The 22,832-nt window shown below is 43.9% G+C and overlaps 1 protein-coding gene and 1 pseudogene across 5 annotated transcripts in view; both read left to right on the top strand.

The window, feature by feature from the left end:
- The window catches only part of LOC137095101 (serine/threonine-protein kinase SMG1-like), a 181,801-nt gene that overhangs the window by 45,499 nt on the left and 113,470 nt on the right, over positions 1 to 22,832 (top strand). For all 5 annotated transcript variants that reach the window (XR_010908790.1, XM_067461347.1, XM_067461346.1 and 2 more), the window contains 12 exons: positions 386 to 516; positions 8,082 to 8,243; positions 8,671 to 8,789; positions 12,491 to 12,578; positions 12,673 to 12,774; positions 13,277 to 13,417; positions 14,115 to 14,314; positions 18,680 to 18,876; positions 19,522 to 19,686; positions 20,886 to 21,040; positions 21,155 to 21,300; positions 21,917 to 22,118. Coding sequence is in view for 4 of the 5 variants with exons in the window: in XM_067461347.1 (XP_067317448.1) it covers positions 386 to 516; positions 8,082 to 8,243; positions 8,671 to 8,789; positions 12,491 to 12,578; positions 12,673 to 12,774; positions 13,277 to 13,417; positions 14,115 to 14,314; positions 18,680 to 18,876; positions 19,522 to 19,686; positions 20,886 to 21,040; positions 21,155 to 21,300; positions 21,917 to 22,118 (1,808 nt within the window). In the remaining variant the exon portion in view is untranslated. The remainder of the gene's footprint in view (positions 1 to 385; positions 517 to 8,081; positions 8,244 to 8,670; positions 8,790 to 12,490; positions 12,579 to 12,672; positions 12,775 to 13,276; positions 13,418 to 14,114; positions 14,315 to 18,679; positions 18,877 to 19,521; positions 19,687 to 20,885; positions 21,041 to 21,154; positions 21,301 to 21,916; positions 22,119 to 22,832) is intronic.
- Positions 7,253 to 7,577, top strand: LOC137095259 (ATP synthase subunit epsilon, mitochondrial pseudogene; annotated as a pseudogene).

A 22,832-nucleotide genomic window follows, 5' to 3' on the forward strand; every position in this document is an offset into this window, starting at 1 on the left:
TGTGAATGTTGCAATAGACCACCTTGATTAGCATTGAATGGCCCTTCAGCTTTAAAGCCTGGGAAAATCCTTTTTTGGGAGGTATTAGCTGTCCCTATTTGTTTCCTGTCTGTAATTCCACTGTTTTTTAAGTGTTGAATGACTGTGAGCAGAAAATAGGTATTTTCACCCTTATTTTCCCCTTTAATCTCTTGTCCCTTTCTTTTACTTTGAATTCTATCCGTGAGAGATGCTTTCACATATGACTTGTGTCTTAGTCATTTATGTCTAGTATTTGTCATTAGGCTACAGTTATAAGAAGTCATAACAGTTTGCTAAAATGAGGTAGAACTGCTAGGAAAATGACTTCCATAAAGGTTTTTTTGCAATTACTTTGTTTTGGCAGATGTGGGCTCTTTCTCCAACGGTGTTTGCATTGCTCAGCAAGAACTTGATGGTTGCACACAATGATATCGCTGTTCACTTTCCTGCCGTCCAGTATGCAGTGCTCTACACTCTCTATTCACATTGTACCAGGTGTGAAGGTGTTCATTATATGTAATGTTAATGAGAAAAGATCCTCTGTCTGTCTGTCTGTCTCAGTTTGGGAACTATTGGGACCGGGCATAGCACAGGAGGCTAAACCACTGTGCTGCAGAAAAATCCTGCAGATCAGAAGGTCAGCAGTTTGAACCCGGGTCATGGATGATCACTCGCCATTAGCCCCAGCTCACCTGCCCATCGAAAGCAGAAATGCGAATAGATATTATAGGTTTCCTGTCGTAGTCTACTGTGAATCGCACATTATGGTATGCCTGCGCCTGCGCAGGCCCAGCTTCGGAACCTTCTAGAAATCAAAAAAGTAATCTGCCCCCTCCTGACCCCGCCCTCCCCCTCTCGGGTATATAAGGCTCCTGGGCGGAGCCTACCACTAGTTCTCTTTTTTCCGCCAGACAGTAGGCACAGCTAGAGAACCTTAGCAATTATTGTTATATTACTAATTGGACTACTTTGGCATATTGACCTTGGACTGGACATTGGACTTCTGTAATCTGTACCCCTGACAACGGATTGGACTTTGACTATCTCTGGCTGCCTCCCGGACTTGACTAGGTATCCAATATGGCTACTTCCTCCTTTAAGAAGTGCTCCGCTTGCCCGAATGTCTTACCAGACAACGATGGCCATGATCTCTGTGTGGCCTGCCTGCCTTGTGGGACTTCCAGGCTCCCCACGGCCTTGCTGGGTCAAAACCGCCTCAGGCGGGTGGGCCGACTAAGAAGAGGCCTAAGAAGGAACAAAATGGCCGCTCCGTTGGGAGCTTGGAAAAGGGCACCACCAAAAAGGCGGGAAGGCCGTTAGATGCCATCTCCCCGCCAGCCGCCTTACCTCCTCCCTGCCAGCAGCACGAGCCCGCATCTGCCTCGCCGTCGGGAGAGCAGCCACATTGCGAGGAGGCTTCTCCAGCCCCGGCGCAGGCACGGCCTTCGGGCCCGACGCTGGAGGCGGGGCCAACACCGTCGCCGCAGACCCTCCTGTCTCCGATCCCGGCTTCAGGATCGCTTCAGAGGGAGATGGACCCTGGAGACGCATCTGCGACCGTGTTCCCCCCAATGAGGAACTCCTCCCAGGGGCGGGGCTTTCACCCTACGCCAGGGCGGGGCTCCCCTGCCGGACGCAGAGGAGGAGAGTGAGACGGAGCCGGCATCTCTGCTCCAGCAGGGATCGAGAGCCGCCCCATTGCCTCTTCCTCTGGCGGCCCCGATACCGAGGGCTTCTGCAGGGAGCCGCCGTTTGAGACGTCGCCGATCCCACTCTCCCTCGAGGCGCAGCAGAAGAGGTGAGAGCCGTCGCCACAGGGGAGCGCGAGGAAGGTCCCGATCCGGGATTTCCTCCTCCTCATCGTTGTCATCCTCCTTGTCTTCCTGCTCCAGGCGATCTCGGAGAGGCCATCGTTCCCATAGATCCCGCTCAGCGACATCGGGATGGGGGCCATATGGACCTGTCCCTTATCCCTACCCAGGGATGTGGCAGATGGGACCCCCGGGGCCACTTATGTATGCTCAACACCAGGAGTTCCTCCGGGCTCGGGGTCATCGAATGGAGGCCATACCAGGCATCCAGCAAAGGGGCTGCGGCAATGCAACAACTGTATTTTCCCATCTCAACTCTGCGTCGCAATCAGAGACTGATGCAGCTGTACCACCACCTGATTCATCACTCTGTGGGGACCCCTCTAGTTGTATTGATCGTTCGTGTGTTGTTGCATCCTATTGTATTGGTCTTTCTAATTGTGTTGAACGCTCGGAGAGTGTTGCTACCAATGTGTTGTTATCTGCTTACCCGGGCCCCTTAGGTACCCCGGCTATGCCTCAGGACATTACTGCTCCCGTGGTGGAGCAAGGGTCGACCGACCTAGAGGACTCTGACTCCTCCACTGACTCTCGAACCTCTAACCGGCCCCAGTCGGTGATGGAGCCTGGCTCAATGCCACCACACTTTAATAAGTTTACCTCACTTGTTGACAGAATGGTCAAAGCGTTGGATCTTCCTGCCTCCAGGGCGCCTGAACATGTTGAGGATCCTATGTTGCCTTCAGAGGAACAAAATACCCCTACCTCCACTACCCTCCCCATGTTGTCCTACCTTTTGAAATTTGTAAAAATCTTGGAAGTATCGCCAGAAAACGTCCCTGCCACCCCTAAAAAGGTGGACACATTATACAAGATTTACCTGGCGAATGCGAAATGGGTAACTAATTCGCCGAATCTGAACATGGTGGTGGCGGAAGTGGTGAAAGTTAAAAAACCGAAGGGGACCCTCTCTCCCCCCCCCCCCCCCCGGATAGGGAGGGGAAGAAGGTAGACTCTCTGGGAAAGAAAGCCCACAGCGGCGGGCTTGTTCACTAGAATGGCGCACTATGCCACATATATATCTGGCTACCAGACAGTCAAAAATATTACCATACCTGGACAAACTACCAGCTGAGGAGCAACGATTCCCAAAGGCCCTGCAAGCAGAGGCAGTCCTTCTATCTAAAATACAGAAGGATTTCGCCAAGCATTTGGCTGAGTTGGCAGGTCACCTCTTCGCCACAGCCACTTGTATCAGACGGCATGCTTGGCTTAGAACCGCGAACCTTTCGGAGGAGGACAAGGCCCTAGCAGACGACCTCCCCCTGCACGAAGGGGGCCTGTTCAACCCAGAGACTGATGCTACTCTTAAGGAGAAGCAAGAGGCTGCCAATAAATTTGGCTACACCTGGCAGCCATACTACCAGCAGAAACCTAGATGGCAAGGCCAGGCAAATACCTATTGTAAGAACCCTAATAATAACTATCAGGGCCCTTTCAGAGGGAGGAACACATCCTCTTTTAGATACCAGTTGAGTAGGAGGAATTCTTATTCCCCTAGGTCCCGGTATCAGCCGTACCAGAATAAGGCAAAGGCTCAGGGCGCCTCTAAGAAGCACCTTTGATGGACATACCTCTACTGCCCCTAGTCCACCTCCTACTGTTGATGTTCCCGTTGATGATTGCTCTCCGGGCGTGAGCCCAGACACTATCTGTTTCACCCGTTCCTTGAATACCCCCCTCAACACCCCCCCCCATTTGGGAACAGGCTAGCACCCTTCTACAATAATTGGGCGGGTATCATGTCTGATAAATGGTCTTGACAATCATTAGACTGGGGTATGCCATAGAATTTGAAAGCACCCCTTCAGTGGGCACGGTTCAAGTTACCCCCCCCCCTTCCCCGGTTTTATTGCAGGAGGTTGACACGTTGCAGAAAAGGGCTATCTCCCCGGTTCACCCCACCAGGTTTCTGTTATGTTTTTTCTCCAAATATTTTGTGATTAGTAAACATGGAGGTGGTTTCAGAGCCATTATGGATTTGAGGGCCTTAAATAAATCAATTTTGCCCAAGAAATTTCGTATGGTCACTCTTTCATCTGTTTTACCTCTGTTGTCTTGAGACATCTACTTTGCTAATATTGATTTAAAGGACGCATACTTTCATTTGTCAATATCACACCACCGCAGATTCCTGGCGTTCATGGTGGGTCATAGAGGCTTCTGGTACAATGTACTCCCGTTTGACCTAAGTACAGCCCCCAGGGTGTTCACTAAATGTATGGCGGTAGTCGTCGCACACCTCCGTACTCAGGGAATTGTTGTCTTTCCGTATATAGATGACTGGCTTTTGGTTTCTAAATCTTACTCCCAGTTACAAGAACATGTCGGCATTGTTTTATGTCTCCTACAGCATCTCGGCTTGGTGGTCAACCTAGAGAAATCCCTATTGTGCCCGGTCCGCCGGATCCAGTTATTGGTGCGCTCCTGGATTCCATCTCACAGAGAGCTCACCTCCCGTGGGACCGTTTCATCGCCCTCCAGGAACATATCAAGTTAGCCCTATGTTCACCCATCCTCTCGGCCAGACATATAGAAGTCCTTCTGGGGTATATGGCATCTACAACATCAGTTACCCCCTTTGCACGCCTGCGTTTACGCCCCCTTAGTCCTGGTTCGGGTCGAGCTTCAACCCTATCAGAGACAGCCCACAGATCAGGCTGGCACTGCCGGAGGAGGTCCGTCTTTCTCTTTCATGGTGGACGCACCCCCACCATGTGTGTATGGGATTACCTTTCCAGCACCCCAGTCCGAGCTGGACAGTCACAATAGATTCCTCACTCACGGGATGGGGTGCACACACAAGGGATCTTGTCGCTCAAGGAAAGTATTCGCCAGAAGAATCCGCTCTGCACATAAACGTGCTAGAGCTCATGGCCGTGGAGAAGGCCCTCAAATCTTTCGAGCACCTGATCCACAACACAGTGGTGCAAATACTGACGGACAATACGACCGTCATGTATTACCTAAACAAGCAGGGAGGCACTCACTCAAAGCAACTTTTGAAACTCACTCTTCAGGTGTGGGAGTGGTGCATCCAGAGAGGAATTTACCTAACTGCCGCTCACCTCCCTGGGGAGGAGAACGGGCTCGCAGATGCCCTGAGCAGAAATCCCCTGGGACACCACGAGTGGTCACTTCACCAAGAGGAGATAAATCGCCTCTTCAGAGAATGGGGAACCCCAGAGATAGATCTGTTTGCCACTCCGGAGAATGAGAAATGCGTCAAGTTTTGCTTGAGAATGCAGGCCCCCCTGGGGGGCCAAGTGTCTAAGAGATGCATTCCTGCAAGACTGGGGGAGAGGATTGATTTATGCCTTTCCCCCCTTTCCTCTGCTACTAAGAACAGTAGCAAAGTTCTGGAGAGACAAGTCAACGGGCATCCTAGTGGCACCCCTGATGGCCACGTCAACCATGGTTCGCCCCGCTTCTGCAGGGGGCAGCTTCAGGAAGCTCAGGAACAGGGTGGACTTACTGTCCTCACAGCAAGGGAAAGTTCTGTATCCAGATGTGCACCTTCTGAGGCTCACGGCATGGAGAGTATAGCCGATGTAACTAGGCCTTCCCAGACCCTGTCTTAGTCAGTTCTGACTATCACTGAGGCGGCACACAGACCGTCTACGAAACGTTTGTACATTTTTAAGTGGGCACGTTTCAAGAAATACGAGGGCTCAAAGGGATGGGAGCCTGAAAGAGCTCCGATCTCTTTAGTCTTGGAATTTTTGGTTTACCTATGAGTTGGGATTGTCTAACTCTTCATTAAAATGTTACTTGGCTGCCATTTCATGGTTTCGAAGAAAGGCAGGTCTGCCATCCTGTTTCATGGATCCCTTGGTTAAATCCTTTTTCAAGGGACTTTCGAATATCAGGCCCTCAGTTACCCCTGTGACCCCTGCTTGGGAATTAGTTTTGTCTTGATTGATGAGGCCTCCCTTTGAGCCGCTGGCAACGGCAGAGATAGCGTTTCTCACCTGGAAGGTAGCCTTTTTGGTGGCTATTACATCCGCGAGGAGGGCTAGTGAGTTATGTGCCCTTAGAGTGGACCCCCCTTATCTGAGGTTTCACAAGGATAAGGTGGTGCTGTGCACGGATGTGGCCTTCTTGCCCAAATTGGCAACCAGTTTTCACATGTCTCAAGAGCTGGTTTTACCTTCATTTTTTCAGAACCCTGAGACTCCCTTGGAAAAAAAACTTACATTTGCTTGATGTAAGGAGGGCCCTGGCATTCTTTGTTCAAAGAACGGGTGACTTCAGGAAGTCCCCTAGACTCTTTCTGAAGTATCAGAAAGATGCTAAGGGCCTCCCAGTGTCTTCTCAGTGATTTCCCGCTTGGATTGTCTCAACTATTTGTACTTGCTACAAGCTGTCAAGGAGAGATCTTCCACAGCAGATACGGGGTCACTACACAAGGGCAGTGGCTGCCTCGGCGGCATTCATGAAGTGTGTCCCACTGGATATGGTGTGTCGGGCAGCTATTTGGGCTTCCCCTAGCGCATTTGTATCACATTATAAGTTAGATGCTGTTTCTAGGAAACAGGCCGACTTTGGCAGGGCGGTGCTGTTTTCAGCGGTGGCATGATCCTGCCTACCAGAAACTGGAGCTCGTGAGTCTATCATAATGTGCGATTCACAGTAGACTATGACAGGAAAATATAGGTTGCTTACCTGTAACCGTAGTTTCCTGAGTAGTCCACTGTGAATAGCACATCCCCACCCTTCCTCCCCTTGGATGTCATGCCACGCCTTCTGGCCAGTTTTTGGCGGAAGAGAACTAGTGGTAGGCTCCGCCCAGGAGCCTTATATACCCGAGAGAGGGGGAGGGCGGGGTGAGGAGGGGGCAGATTACTTTTTTGATTTCTAGAAGGTTCCGAAGCTGGGCCTGCACAGGCGCAGGAATACCATAATGTGCTATTCACAGTGGACTACTCAGGAAACTATGGTTACAGGTAAGCAACCTATATTACCGCTTTTAACGAGGAGGTAATAAAGGTACCCTTAACTATATCAACCAAAGGAAAGCTCCTCGGCATGGAAGATGGTGCGACAGCACAGACACCCCCCCCCCCCTCCCGATGGCTGGAATTGAGCAAAGCTTCCAAGATGCCTTAAATAAGATGGGAAAAACTGCCTTCACTTCTGTTTGTGATGTGTGTCCTTTGTTAATTGTTCAGTCGACATTGCATGTTTGCCATATGTATGTTCTGTAAAGCCACTCTTTAAGTCCCCTTCGGGGTGAAAAAGGTGGAGTATAAATAATGTAAATAAATAAATAATATTTTCCTTTTATATCCTAGTTGAACTACTTGCTTATGTCATAGAAAATCCTGTTTGTCATATTAAAAAATAGCACATTTTAATCGATGGCGTTTGCGGTCGCGGTTGGTTGTGTGGCAGCCGTGGTGGCGTATTGGAGGCAGGCCGGGCTCAGCTACATCTGATATTCACAAATCTGTGCCAAGGCACTGAAACCACCGTTTAAAGCAAAGGCAGAGAAAACAGCAGGAGCCAATGTAAAAATAGTGAAACCTAAAAAAGAATGATATGGAAGGTCTGATCTTCTAGCAGGCAAAATGACAGCTGGTGGTTATGCACCTAGACACAACTGCTTCATGCTCTCTGATGTTTATCTGTAAATGTGTAAATCAGCATTCCAATAAATGGAACTTTATGAACATGAAAAAAAAAGTTCGCACATTAGCGAGTCCTTCCTGTATTTGTAACACAGTCAGTACCATTGTCTCCATAATTTTTAGTGAACCATTACATATTAATTTCTATGCATTATTTCTTAACTGCCTTTGGAATGAGAGCTCCAAACAAAAGGGCTGCTGTGACTTCTGCATCCACAGATTGCATTTTAAAGTTCATTCATAGGAGATGAATGAACAAGACAATAAATCTTTTGGGATATGTTGCTGTCTTTCTTAAAAGTGAAAACAAAAAAGGATTGAGTTTTGTTTAGTGAGAATGGAAAAAAGCAAAGTAAAGTCAAAGCTGTGATGAAAGGAATTTAGGGTCCTTATTATTGTTTCAAAATTTTCATTGTTAAACTTCATTGCCTGAATGGCAATGAGTGGTAACCTGCTTTCTGGCTATCTCCTGCAGACAGAAAATTAATTGAAAATGCCTGCTCCTTCTCTTCGTTTATGATAATAGTATGACTAAAATGAATTATGCATTGATCTGCAGGCATGACCACTTCATCTCAAGCAGCCTTAGCTCCTCGTCTCCTTCCTTGTTTGACGGAGCTGTCATTAGCACTGTAACCACAGCTACAAAGAAGCATTTCTCTATCATACTAAATCTCTTGGGATTTTTGCTTAAGAAGGATAACCTTACACATGATACCAGGTAATTCGGGCTTTCTTCCATTATAAAGAGATATCTATCTGACAGGGTGATCCATAAATCTACATATGGAAATGGGAATTTCATACATCTGTGTTTCTCATAACATGACATGGCATTATTTCTCTTTCCAAACATATTTCTTTTTATAGAGAAACTACACTTGGCTCATTAGAATTTGCATGTCAGTATATATGTGTATGGTTGTAGTCCTAATTCATGAGGACTCATGACTGCATTTTTTTCTGATACAAAGGGAGATATGGAGGCATTATGAGGTGAAGTCATCTCCTGGAAATTTGTAATGATTGTGTTTAGTAGTACACCTTGTCTACCATATGTAAATGTAAAAAAGCTTTAGTAAATGTGTCATTTGTAATGTAAATATAAGTATGTAACTTACATGTATAATGGAAATATTCATATCTAGGAAGCTGTTAATGACCTGGGCTTTGGAAGTGGCTGTACTAATGAAGAAATCAGAAACCTATGCACCATTGTTCTCCCTCCCATTCTTTCACAAGTTTTGCAAAGGACTTCTAGCAAACAGTAAGTTTTATAATTTTCTTTCTTTATTCTTCTTGAGATTTAGCCTGGCACAACAAAATGGCCTGTTCTAAATATAGTGAGTGAGAGACTGTATAAACATATTAGCTTAGATCTGTGGTTCTCAACCTGTGGGTCCCCAGGTGTTTTAGCCTTCAACTCCCAGAAATCCCAGCCAGTTTAACAACTTTTGGGATTTCTGGGAGTTAAAGGCCAAAACATCTGGGGACCCACAGGTTGAGAGCCACTGGCTTAGAAAGAGGAGAGTGGAATAGCAAGTTAAAAGAACCATTACATTTATTACCCTGAGCCTTATAGGAATTTGTTTATTGTTCTAATTGCATCTATTTCACATTACGCAAAGACTGAGGTTTCAAAAACAGGAGCGGCTCAGGACTTCATGTCTTCCATGGCAACCATGGGGCTGTCCCATCAGGTATCTGGCCCCACTCACAGTGCTGGACACACATTGGACTTGGTTTTCTGTCAGGGATGGGAGCAAGGTGGCGGTGTTGAGGAGTTGTCCACCTCTCCGTTGCCATGGACCGACCACTATCTGGTTAGATTTAGACTTACCGCACCTCCTAACCTCTGCAGGGGTGGGGGACCCATTAAGTTGGTCCGCCCCAGGAGGCTTATGGATCCGGATGGATTCCTGACGGCTCTTGGGGATTTTCCCGCCACCTCGGTTGGTGATCCTGTTGAAGCCCTGGTGTCTCTCTGGAACGGGGAGTTGACTAGGGCTATAGACACGATTGCTCCGGAACGTCCCCTCTCAAGTAGCTGAGCTAAACCAGCTCCTTGGTTCAACGAGGAGCTGGCAGCGATGAAGCGAAGGAAGAGGAGACTAGAGCGCGTGTGGCGTTCGGACCCGAGCGAGTTAAATCGAACACGGTTTGTTGCCCTTCTAAGGGCATATGCCGCAGCAATAAAGGCGGCAAAGAAATCTTTCTTTTCGGCCAATATCGCGTCCACAAAGAACCGTCCGGCTGAGTTGTTTCGAGTTGTCAGAGGTCTATTAAATCCCACCACCCTGGATGGGAACCCTGACAACTCGGCGGCTCGCTGTGAAGCATTTGCTCAGTTCTTTGCGGACAAAGTCCGTTCTGGCCTGGATACCATGTTAACGGCAGTCTCTGAGGATGTAACACGAGAACCTGCTTGTCCTATTTTGATGGATTCATTTCAATTGGTGAAACCCGAGGATGTGGACAAGATACTTGGAGGAATGAGAGCAACCACATGCATCCTAAACCCCTGCCTGGCTTCTAAAGGAGGCCAGAGGGGGATTGGCCGAGTGGGTGGAAATGGTGGTTAATGCCTCCCTTCGAGAAGGCAAAATTCCAGCCAGCTTAAAACAAGCTGTAATAAAACCGCTGTTGAAGAAACCATCATTAGACCCCACTCAATTCGTCAACTATCGGCCTGTTTCCAATCTCCCCTTTTTGGGCAAAGTCCTGGAACGTGTGGTGGCCTCACAACTCCAGGTATTCTTGGTAGACACGGATTATCTGGATCCGGCAGAGTCTGGCTTCAGGCCGGGGCATGGTACCGAGACAGCCTTGGTCGCCTTAATGGATGATCTCCGCTGGGAATTAGACGGGGGAGTGTGTCCCTGTTGGTCCTGCTGGATCTCTCAGTGGCCTTCGATACCGTCGACCACGGTATCCTTCTGGGATGCCTCGCGGGAATGGGCCTTGGTGGCACTGTTCTGCAGTGGCTCGGGTCCTTCCTAGAAGGTCGTACCCAGAAGGTGTTGATGGGGGACAACTACTCGTCCTCACAACCATTGTCTTGTGGGGTCCCGCAGGGTTCAATATTGTCCCCCATGTTGTTTAACATCTACATGAAGCCGTTGGGAGAGATCATCCGGAGTTTCGGGGTGCGGTGTTATCTGTACGCAGATGATGTCCAACTCTGTCACTCCTTTCCACCTACTACTAAGGAGGCTGTTCAGGTCCTGAACCGGTGCTTGGCCGCTGTGTCGGACTGGATGAGGGCTAACAAATTGAAATTGAATCCAGACAAGACAGAGGCACTCCTGGTCAGTCGAAAGGCCGAACAGGGTATAGGGTTACAGCCTGTGCTGGACGAGGTCACACTCCCCCTGAAGACGAAGGTTCGCAGCTTGGGTGTGATCCTGGATTCTTCACTGAGCCTGGAACCCCAGGTCTCGGCGGTAACCAGGGGAGCATTCGCACAATTAAAACCTGTGCGCCAGCTGCGCCTGTACCTTGGGAAGTCTGACTTGGCCACGGTAGTCCACGCTCTGGTTACATCCCGCATAGATTACTGCAACGCGCTGTACGTGGGGCTGCCCTTGAAGACTGCCCGGAAGCTTCAGATGGTCCAGCGCTCGGCAGCCAGGTTGTTAACAGGAGCGGCACTCAGGGAGCATACCACTCCTCAGTTGAGCCAGCTCCACTGGCTGCCAATTTGCTACCGGACACAATTCAAGGTGCTGGCATTAGCCTACAAAGCCCTAAACAGTTCTGGCCCCTCTTACCTCTCCGAACGCATCTCCTCCTATGAACTGGCGCGGACATTAAGATCGTCCGGGGAGGCCCTGCTCTCGGTCCCTCCTGCATCACAGGCATGATTGGCGGGAACGAGAGACAGGGCCTTCTCGGTGGTGGCCCCTCGGCTATGGAATGCCCTACCGGTAGACATCAGACAGGCCCCCTCGTTGCTGGCGTTTCGGAGGAAAGTCAAGACTTGGCTCTACGAGCAAGCGTTTGGCTAATCAGTGCAACTGAACAACTGAACACAGGAAGTCGGTAAAATTGAACATAGGAATGGCACAAGGATTATGAGAATGGATCTTGTTCTGTTGAGGCGTCATGAATTGATAAGGAATTGATAATAATTGTTGATTTTGTTATAATGTGTGATGTGTTTTTAATTGTATATTACTGTATAACTTGCACTGTGTAAACCGCATTGAGTCGCCTAATCTAGGCTGAAAAATGCGGTATAGAAATAAAGCAAATAAATAAATACATTCAAAGAATAATATGGAATTCTTCTGACTTTGAACAAGTTATTAGCCCGACTTTTAAGTTCCTGGGCCTCAGGAACAAATTTATGTTGGTAGTACATAAGAATTAGCATTTTTATATTGGCTTTACCTTACTTTGATGCAAAGGGCTTCAGTTGTAGGTATTATTTATGATGGTCACTGTGTGGAATAAAAACTGTAAATTTTCTCCTTTTTTGTCGTGAATTTTTATTGAGTTATACATAAAAAAATAAAGAAAAACAGACGATTTACAAGGAAAGTGGGGGAACATTGAATTATAAGAAAGTAGGAAATCTCAAAATGTGAGAGAAAAAAGACAAAAACCCCACAAAAAACACACAATAGTTATTTGACTTCCATTCTATTCCTTCATTTGATAAGTATCAACTTTTTTAGTCTGTATTTGTCTTGATATTATTTCATTTTTATTTATTTAGCATCTTTCATTCATATAGTTTTCGAATGGTGACCAGTTTGTCTCTTTTATTGACTTTCCTGAGCTTTTTTTTAAAAAAAAACAACGTTATTTTATCCATGTTTTTTATCTCTAATAGTTTGTTTAACCCGTCCTCTATTTCTGGAGTTTTGTCTATTTAAAACTGTAAATTTTCTTATATTTATCTTTATTGAAATAATTGAAGCTACATTATTTTAGTGAAAAATAATACTGTTTCCTTGTTACCAGCTCTCCTGGAAGATGTCAATGTTTGTCTTCAGGCATGTAGTAGTTTACATGCATTGTCACCTTCTCTTCCAGATGACTTGTTACAGAGGTATGTTGTTAGTGCTCTCTAGTTTCGAGACAAAAATGCCATAGGCAAATTTGTGTGTGTCCCTTGTTTATTTCTTTTCTCCAATTTGGTGCAGATGTGTGGATGTATGTCGCGTTCAGCTGGTTCACAGTGGTGCTCGCATAAGGCAAGCTTTTGGGAAACTGTTGAAGTCTATTCCTTTAGATGTAGTATTAAGGTAAGAGTCTTGGTTGTATTTTAGGGAATGAAGTGAATTTTTGGAATGAGGGCAACAGGAAGTTTTATCTAATTCTTACCTCATGTTAACCAAATACTGTACTTAAGATACTGTAACTTATTTTCAGAATGTTATTCTTCAGTGTTTACCATTTCAAAGCATAAATTGAGGCATTGGAGGCAGTGGTGGGATAGCGTGTCTATTGTTAGCTAGGTTGCCATGGGAGTTGTTTCAGGTTACTAGTGCCCTCTTGACAACTCGGGCAGTAGGCCAGGATTTTTTCCCTTAGCATTGCCTCTTGCCACATTATGGATGTATGTTCTGTGTTATAAATGTATTTTATTGCGAGTATGCTAAACCGGAATGCTACTGTGGGTGAAAGAAGGAGTTGAGAGTTACCTGGATCTATTGTAGGATTGTGTGTGTATGATAGATGGAAGTTGCTTTAGCTTGTGTTTCTGTGAAAGGCCTCACCACAATCCACATATTTCTCCTTCAACAGCAACCACAACCACACAGAAATACAAGATATTTCTTTAGCAATAAGAAGTCATATGAGCAAGGCTCCAAGCAATACATTTCACCCACAAGACTTTTCCGATATCATTAGTTTTATCTTGTATGGAACCTCTCACAGAACAGGGTAAGGATTCATGGATCCATTCACAGATTTGAAAGGTTGAATACAAAAGATACATTTGTCAGCTTTCCCTTGCTGCTAGTCATATTAACTTGTTGAAAAAAGACTTCTTCCGGCCCTAAAACAGCTTGGAGTTGCCCAGAACTTAGGAAAAGTGGATATATGTGCAATGTGCAATGACCTTTGGAATGGCCCTGGATTATGATTGTGGATGGCATGATTTTTAATAGTGATTGTAATGTTTTATATTTTTTAAATGTGCATTTAATTTTAATTTTAAATCTTTAACTTAATGTATTTTAACTATTTGTTTTTCAAAGGCATTGAATAGTTGCCATATGTTGAGTCCTCTTTGGGGTAGAGAAAGGCGGGATACAAATGGAGTAAATAATAAATAAATATATTCCTCAAAAATACCAGTCTTTCCCCCAGTATTCAGTAGTTGCCCACCCCATCTATAAGATATGTAAGAGGCATTTTAAATAAATAGATTGGAGGCCACAACAGTTTCCTGCTAAACTGTAGGTTACAGTTATACTTGAATGCAGCCCATTGTACATAGACCAGAGTTTGTCTACATAAGTAATAGTTTAGGACATGTTATTATATTATTATGCTCCTCACCCCTATGGTTCTCAGTGGAGTATTTCTCAGATATTAACACTTATCTTTTAATCTTAATATCTGATCTTAATTGCAGGAAGGAGAGCTGGCTAGAAAGGCTATTTTACAGTTGCCAAAGACTGGATAAAAGTGACCAACCAAGTATTCCACACAATTTGTTGAAAACGGAAGCAGTCCTCTGGCAGTGGGCCATCTGGGAAGCAGCCCAGTTTACTGTCCTTTCAAAGTTGAGGACACCACTAGGCAGGGCTCAGGACACATTCCAGACGATTGAAGGTAATATCAAAGACCATGTTGGGAGGGGAGGTGGAAGGGTTCTGATTTTTTAAAGTTTCAACATCATGGTATAAAACTCAGAAATCTTGAATCCATGGTAAAAAGTCTTTGTCTTTTCATTCACTTCTTTTATACATCCCATGGTGTAACACAGCCCCCTCCATAATAGTTTACATTTTAAAAATGTATTCATGTTTGTTGGACTGTAAGATCAAATTTGCTTTGAGGTGGGTAAGACTTGACAGGATCCTACTGTGTCAGTGTTTTTGTTTTGTATAAACTAAACTGTGGATGTATACAATACTAGAGAAAAGAAGAGTGCAGAAACAGCTATTCTTATGCTACCTAATATATCTATATCCTCCTTATTGTCTGTATGAAAAGTAGAAAAAAGTTAAAAATTTGGAAAGAGCAATGGTATCACATATCATTGACACTAACAGTTTAATGCACTCACAAAATCCACAATTAGTGTTGTGTTGGATATAAAGGTGGCTTTTACAATATCAATAATATTTAAATTCTATGGAGTTTTGGATTTTGGTATCAAATTTATGTGGACAACATCCATCTCTATTGCTCCTTTCCACCCAAAGCCAAGGATGCCGTCCTGGTCCTAAACCAGTGTGTGTCATCAGTAATGGACTGGATGAAGGCTAACAAGTTGAAATTAAATCCTGACAAGACAGAGGTACTCCTGGTCAGTCGGAAGGCAGATCAGGGTATAGGGTTATAGCCTGTCCTGGATGGGGTTTCACTCCCTCTGAAGGCGCAGGTTCGCAGCTTGGGAGTGATCCTGGATTCATCACTGACCCTGGAACTTCAATTGGTGTTGGTGAGGGCCAGGAGCACCTTTGCATGATTAAAACTTGTGTGCCAGCTGCACCCGTACTTTGAGATGCCAGACTTGGCCACGGTAGTCCACACCTTAGTCACATCTTATCTGGACTACTGCAACACTCTCCATGTGGGGTTGCCTTTGAGGATAGTTCGGAAGCTTCAGTTAGTTCAGAAATCAGCAGCCAATTTATTAACTTGAGCACTGTATAGAGAGAGAACAACACCCCTTCAGCGGCAGCTCCACTTCCGGGCTAAATGCAAAGTACTAGTTATTGCCTATAAATCCCTAAATGGTTTGGGTGCAAGCTATTTGTCTAACCGCATCTCTGCATATAAACTACCCTGGGTGCTGCGGTCAGCAGAGGAGGCCCTGCTCTCGGTCCCACCCCCGTCTCAAGCGCAGTTGGTGGGGACAAGAGACAGGGCTTTTTCTGTGATCGCCCCTCATCTCTGGAACTCCCTCACCAAAGAAATAGAAACTGCCTCCTCTCTAGGTTCTTGTGGGTTTTTTTCGGGCTATAGGGCCATGTTCTAGAGGCATTTCTCCTGACGTTTCGCCTGCATCTATGGCAAGCATCCTCAGAGGTAGTGAGGTCTGTTGGAATTAGGACAATGGGTTTATATATCTGTGGAATGGCTGGGGTGGGGCAAAGAGCTCTTCTCTCCTGGAGCTAGGTGTAAATGTTTCAACTGACCACCTTCATTAGCATTTGAAGGCCTGGTTGAGCCTGGGAAAATCTTATCTTGAGAGGTGTTAAGATGTGCCTGGTTGTTTCCTCTCTGCTGTTGTAATTTTAGAGTTTTTTAATACTGGTAGTCAGATTTTGTTCATTTTCATGGTCTCTTCCTTTCTGTTGAAATTGTCCACATGCTTGTGGATTTCAATGGCTTCTCTATGTAGTCTGACATGGTGGTTGTTGGTGTGGTCCAGCATTTCTGTGTTCTCAAATAATATGCTGTGTCCAGGCTGGTTCATCAGGTGCTCTGCTATGGCTGACTTCTCTGGTTGAAGTAGTCTGCAGTGCCTTTCATGTTCCTTGATTCGTGTTTGGGCAATGCTGCGTTTGTTGGTCCCTATGTAGACTTCACAATTGCATGGTATACGGTAGACTCCTGCAGAGCTGAGAGGATCCCTCTTGTCCTTTACTGAATGTAGCATTTGTTGGATTTTCTTGGTGGGCTTGTAGATTGTTTGTATGTTGTGTTTCCTCATCAGCTTCCCTATGCGGTCAGTTGTTCCCTTGATGTATGGCAGGAACACTTTTCCTCTGGGTGGATCTTCATCTTTACTCTTGTGGCTTGTTCTTGGTCTTGCAGCTCTTCTGATGTCTGAGGTGGAATATCCATTGGCCTGGAGAGCCCAGTTGAGGTGGTTCAGTTCATCTTGGAGGAGGTGGGGTTCGCAGATTCTTTTTGCACGGTCTGCCAAGGCTTTAATGGTGCTTCTTTTTTGACTTGGGTGATGGTTGGAGTTTTTATGTAGATATCTATCTGTGCGTGTGGGTTTTCTGTAGATGGTGTGACCCAATTGTTGATCTTCTTCATCATTTGGAGCCATGGAGAAGAAGAACTCAACAGGTTCCTGGACCATCTTAACTGCATCCACCCAAAAATCCAATTCACAATGGAAAAAGAAAATGAAGGAAGACTACCTTTTCTAAATGTCCTAGTTATCCGCAAACCAGAGCAACAATTGGGTCACCCGTCTACAGAAATCCTACACACACAGATAGATATCTACCGTATACCATGCAATTGTGAAGTCTACATAGGGACCAACAAACGCAGCATTGCCCAAACACGAATCAAGGAACATGAAAGGCACTGCAGACTACTTCAACCAGAGAAGTCAGCCATAGCAGAGCACCTGATGAACCAGCCTGGACACAGCATATTATTTGAGAACACAGAAATGCTGAACCACACCAACAACCACCATGTCAGACTACACAGAGAAGCCATTGAAATCCACAAGCATGTGGACAATTTCAACAGAAAGGAAGAGACCATGAAAATGAACAAAATCTGGCTGTCAAGTTTTAAAAAACTAAAATTACAACAGCAAAATAGCAGAGAGGAAACAACCAGGCACATCTTAACACCTCTCAACATAAGATTTTCCCAGGCTCAGGCAGGCCTTCAAATGCTAATGAAGGTGGTCAGTTGAAACATTCACACCTAACTCCAGCAGAGAAGAGCTCTTTGCCCCACCCCAGCCATTCCACAGATATATAAACCCATTGTCCTAATTCCAACAGACCTCACTACCTCTGAGGATGCTTGCCATAGATGCAGGCGAAACGTCAGGAGAAATGCCTCTAGAACATGGCCCTATAGCCCGAAAAAACCCACAAGAACCTAGTGATTCCAGCCATGAAAGCCTTTGACAATACATTGCCTCCTCTCTCCTCTCCTTTAAAAAACTTTTAAAACCCATTTTTGCACTTTAGTCTGTGGAGTGGAGGAGGATTAGAACATCCTAATATACAACCTCGTTGGATGCTGGAAACCCACCCTGGCTCTGTTGATGGCTGTAAACCATCTTATACTTTAATGCACTTTAGTGGTCAGATTTTATTATGAAGTAAAAGTGTTTGATGATATTTTATTATGCTTTTAAACTAATTTTTAAATTTTGTTTTTAATTTACTTATTGTTGGTTAGTATAAGTTTATATTGATGTTGTTTATTGGTTTGATTTGTTTTGTTTGTTTTCATTATGGCATTGAATGTTTGCCACTTTTTTGTTTGGAAATTGCGCTGAGTCCCTTTGAGGCGATAGGGTAGGTTATAAATAAACTTTATTGTTATAATAATAATAATAATAATAATAATAATAATAATAATTCATTCATTCTTTAATACTGTACATGGTCTTACATAAAATCTATGATGAAAACCCTGACTAAAATCCAAGAGTACAGTAATATAATTGGGACTCTTTCTCGCCCTCTGTGGATCTTTATGGCAGTAAACCTACTCTGGAGAGTTTCCTGGCCTTCCTTGTAGAGCTGCATGTAGGATCTGTGTCGATTGCAGCAAGGATAGGCATTGCTGATCCTTTTAAAAACGGGTATCCAGTAGAAAAAGTAAACATTGGGACCAGGACTCTTGTCTTAAACAAGCATTTTAAGGTTTCTCAAAAAGAGGAAAAGATCTTCATAGTGGTGTGTGTGATGATGGTGCCAAAGGATATTTCCTCTGTTTCCTTTTTCCCCCTTCTGATCATTCGCCTTTTTGGGGGTAATTCTACCTTCTTGTGGCTTGTCAAAAAGATGTGATTATAGAATTAATAAAGATTGTGGAATTATGGTTCTGCAGGCTACTGTCTTTAACTTAAAGTATGCATTGAAGTGGGGCTTGTGTAGAGACAGATTCATTAAGGTGTACATTAAAATGCAGTCAGCTTATGATTCTGTCTGAAACTAATGGATTATATTATTTGGGAGGATATTAGTTTTAAGGAATTTGTAATTTGGAAGGTGTTAGTCTGTGCTTTGAAATGTTTGAAATGGATGTTTCCAGGCATCATTAGAAGTCTTGCAGCCCATACGCTAAACCCTGATCAAGATGTCAGCCAGTGGACTACAGCAGACAATGATGAAGGGCATAGTAGCAACCAGCTGAGATTGGTTCTGCTTTTGCAGTACTTGGAGAACTTGGAGAAGCTGATGTACAATGCGTATGAAGGATGTGCTAATACACTCACATCTCCACCCAAGGTTTGTGTCAGGATAATGATGTTATCTTCAATAACTCATGGTAGTTGTCATGGAATGTATCCATTGGCTGGGATCATATTGATTTCCATTGAGTTGAGGAGATCTATTATTTCATTTGTGGAATTGCGAGCCAGCAGATAGATAAATCCACTTGGTTTAATGTGTTTACTCTTATTTTTTGCAATTCAGACTTACTTATAGCATAAAAATGTGACTTGAATTAGACTGATGGTCTATTAAATCCACTATTATCTATTCTGATTGATAGCATTCATACTTCACAGCTGCTGTGGAATGCTAAAGCTGAAATCCCTCTTTACACTGAAATTTTTTGTTGAAAACCCTGCTTTCAGTTCAGTATGTCTAAGTGCATAATTTTACATTAGAACATTTTATTTTACAGTTTACCTGCTTTCTTAAACATTGCTGGCATAATAAAAGATTTGAGTATATGAACAATTTCTGTGTCGTTTTGGTTTTTCAGGATTTTTGTTCTCAAAAGAAAAAAGGTTAGAGTTAAAATAATTGTGACATTGAGAGGTATCATGTAATAGAGAAATTGGTAGTTATAGTGCAGATCATTCTGTGCTGTAGTTTTGTTCTGCTGAGTACATACAACAAACATTTCTTTCTTCATTTATGAAGATTATCAGGACATTTTTTTATACCAATCGGCAAACGTGCCAAGATTGGCTCACTCGAATTCGACTCTCTATCATGCGTGTGGGGCTATTGGCTGGGCAGCCAACAGTGACTGTCAGGCATGGCTTTGATTTGCTAACCGAAATGAAGAGCAACAGTATCTCTCAGGTATTGTATTTCCAGAAAAATATTTTTCATAGTATTAATTAATTTTTATACTTTTAAATGTTTAAATGTCCTATTATCTTATGGTGAATTTGTCCTATTATATTTTATGCTTAGTCATATGTTGTTTGATTTATTATTTGGTTTATGTGTTTAGGCTACTGAATTTTACCCTTTTTTTTGTAAACCGCTTTGAGTCCTCCCAGGGATGAAAAAACCAGTATATAAATATTTATTTATTTCGGGCATTTATACCCCATCCTTCTCGCCTCTGGAGAGGGACTTAGGACAGCTTACAACAGGCAACAGTACATTAAAAATCACAATACAATTAAATACAATTACGCCATTATAAAACAATCACTTTAAAACAATCAATTTAAAACAGTTCGCTGGTTTAAGACATCATCCAGTTCAGTCCATTGCGGTCATTAAAACATTATCTTCCCAGTTTTTCCAACTTATTGCTCAAGCTTGACCCAACATCCAGGTTTTAAGTTTTTTACAGAAGGTCAGGAGGGAGGGGGCCGATTTAATATAATTGGGGAGGGAGTTCCACAGGTGAGGAGCCACCGCGGAGAAGGCCCTGTCTCTCGTTCCCACAAATCGTGCCTACGAAGGTGGTGGGACCGAGAGCAGGGCCTCCCCAGATGATCTTAGTGTCTGGAGGTTCGTAGAAGGAGATATGTTCAAACAGGTAAACTGTAATTAATTAGCCACTAAATTAGAATAGATTTAGTTTTAGTGAAGAAATAATTTGCCTATCTTTTCCTAGTTTTTTCATTACTGTAAGTAACTGTGTGTATATGCAATGACCAAGAAACAATGTGATGTAGTAGAAGAGGACAACATGTGATCACAGGCTATGCTTGACATCCAAGACTATTTTGTTAGCTCCCATGTGTGCCCCCCCCCCCTTTGTCCATCCTATATAGTGATCTGATAATTCAATTTGTTGTTACTGTGTTATGGCAATTTGAAAGAAGCACAGTTCGTTGTTTCTAAATTGAAGCCAATTGCCATAATCTTAAATGCTTCGTGTAGAGTTTCCCGGAATGGGGAAATGCAGTGACTTCAGTTTAGGGATGTCTATTTAAAAACCTTGCTGCAAATGTATAAAAGTGATTTTTGGATTAAAATTATGTTCTTATCACCCAAAAATGTGAACTGAATTATAATTCTTCTCTCTTCCCTGCTCCCAGGGAAATGAATTAGAAGTGACAATCATGATGGTTGTAGAAGCACTATGTGAGCTTCACTGTCCTGAAGCAATTCAAGGAATCGCTGTCTGGTCCTCTGCTGTTGTTGGGAGGAGTCTCACCTGGATTAATTCTGTAGCCCAGCAAGCCGAAGGACGGTAAATTACTGCATGCATATGATGGCTTCTTGAACAACTAAAATAAGAGGCATACATATTAGTGAGGGATAGAATAGGTCAAACATTTATTGGAACTTTTGCTAATTTTTGAAGGTTTGAAAAAGCAGCTGTTGAGTACCAGGAGCATCTTTGTGCCATGACAGGAGTGGATTGCTACATAACAGGATTTGATAAATCTGTCCTGAAATCGGCTAATTCAAACAGTGGAAACAACACAAGCCCAAAGCACTCTCTAAATGGTAAGTATTCCTGAAGATAACTAAATATTTTTTAAGAATGTCAGATAATGAACTATTGGACTGTGTGTCTTCCTCATCATGAGGTCTGATACCTTTACTTAGCAGGTGCCCCTCTCAAGGTAAAAAAGGATGGCTTCAAAGTAGAAAGAGATGCTGATCTTCCAGCTCTGTTTCTTATTCTGAAGCCATTTGTCTTTTCTGTCGCTTTTGGAGTCTCAGGGGAGGGATAGATTCTTAGGGCCCTTCCACACATCTGTATAAAAATCCTCATTGAACTGGATTATATGGCAGTGTGGACTCAGACAACCCAGTTCAAAGCAGATATTGCAGATTATCTGCCTTGATATTCAGTGTTATATGAAAATGTGGAAAGGCCCTTCGTGGACCTTGCCATGGAATAATGTTAAGACTAGGGGAGAAAAGACATAGATTCCTGTGCTGTCTGGCCAGGAGTTTTGGAAGATGTTTATGATGCAAGGGACAGAAGGTCTGAAAGGTCTACATTCTCACACAATGCCTGTGTCTGCAAGTAACACGGGCTTACCATATTGAAGTCTGTTATTTAAAAGGCCAAATATTTTCAGAGGCACTAATATCTGAACTTCTCTTTTCACAGGGGATTCTCGAAAAACAGTACTGGCTAAGCCGAATGATTCGTCACCCGAAGTCATCAACTATTTGGGTAATAAAGCCTGTGAGTGCTACATTTCCATTGCTGACTGGTCTGCTGTGCAAGTATGGCAGAATGTAGTTCATTATCTGAAAAAAAACAGCAGTACAGCTTCTGTCAGTTTAAAAGCAGACTTCAATTATATCAAGTAAGTATCATTGATTACTAGAGATTGCTACAAGAACTGGGTTTGGCTTGTTAGATATGCTTGAAGAGGAGAGAGAAACAGAAGTAAGAAAACTGCAATCGGTTTGTAAGCTGTTCTTAATGTGAAGGCAGATAGTTAGATGATTCTAATCAGGATGAAGTCTGCAGAACAGTCCACAGAGAGCTTGGCTCAAGCGTTGTTTACTGTGTTCCAGAGGAAATGTGATGTTGGGAAAATACCGCTGTTTCTATATTTTCTGTTGGTTGTTGCTTCTGTTTCCATTATTGAACAACTGCGACATTCTTCCAGTGAAGCCTCTTCAAGAAATCTTTGGTAGAAAAGAGATCATGGAAGCCTTCTTCCAGTTTTCTTCTCTGAAACCTAATGTCTTGTATAATGGAAACACTGCAGGGAGTATTTTAGAGCCCGGAGAAAACACTTTTTGACCACATTTTCAATTCTGTTTTTTAAAACTACCAAAATGGTATTGCCATATACTGATAGCCCCAAATTTCTTGAGATATACCTCTGCTACAGCTTGAGCACAAATGGGGAAATGTTGTGAGTTGAATCTGGTCGTGCTTTAGTTTCTAGATTCTCATTACTGCAGTGTTGTAATTTGTGTTGGTTCTGCTTCAGGGATCACTAACCACAGGGTTCTGCCCAGATATTAGATTATTTTAATAATCAAAAGTTGCCTAAGTTCTCATAAAG

Source organism: Anolis sagrei, chromosome Y (assembly GCF_037176765.1).
Source record: "Anolis sagrei isolate rAnoSag1 chromosome Y, rAnoSag1.mat, whole genome shotgun sequence".
Classification (NCBI taxonomy): domain Eukaryota; kingdom Metazoa; phylum Chordata; class Lepidosauria; order Squamata; family Dactyloidae; genus Anolis; species Anolis sagrei.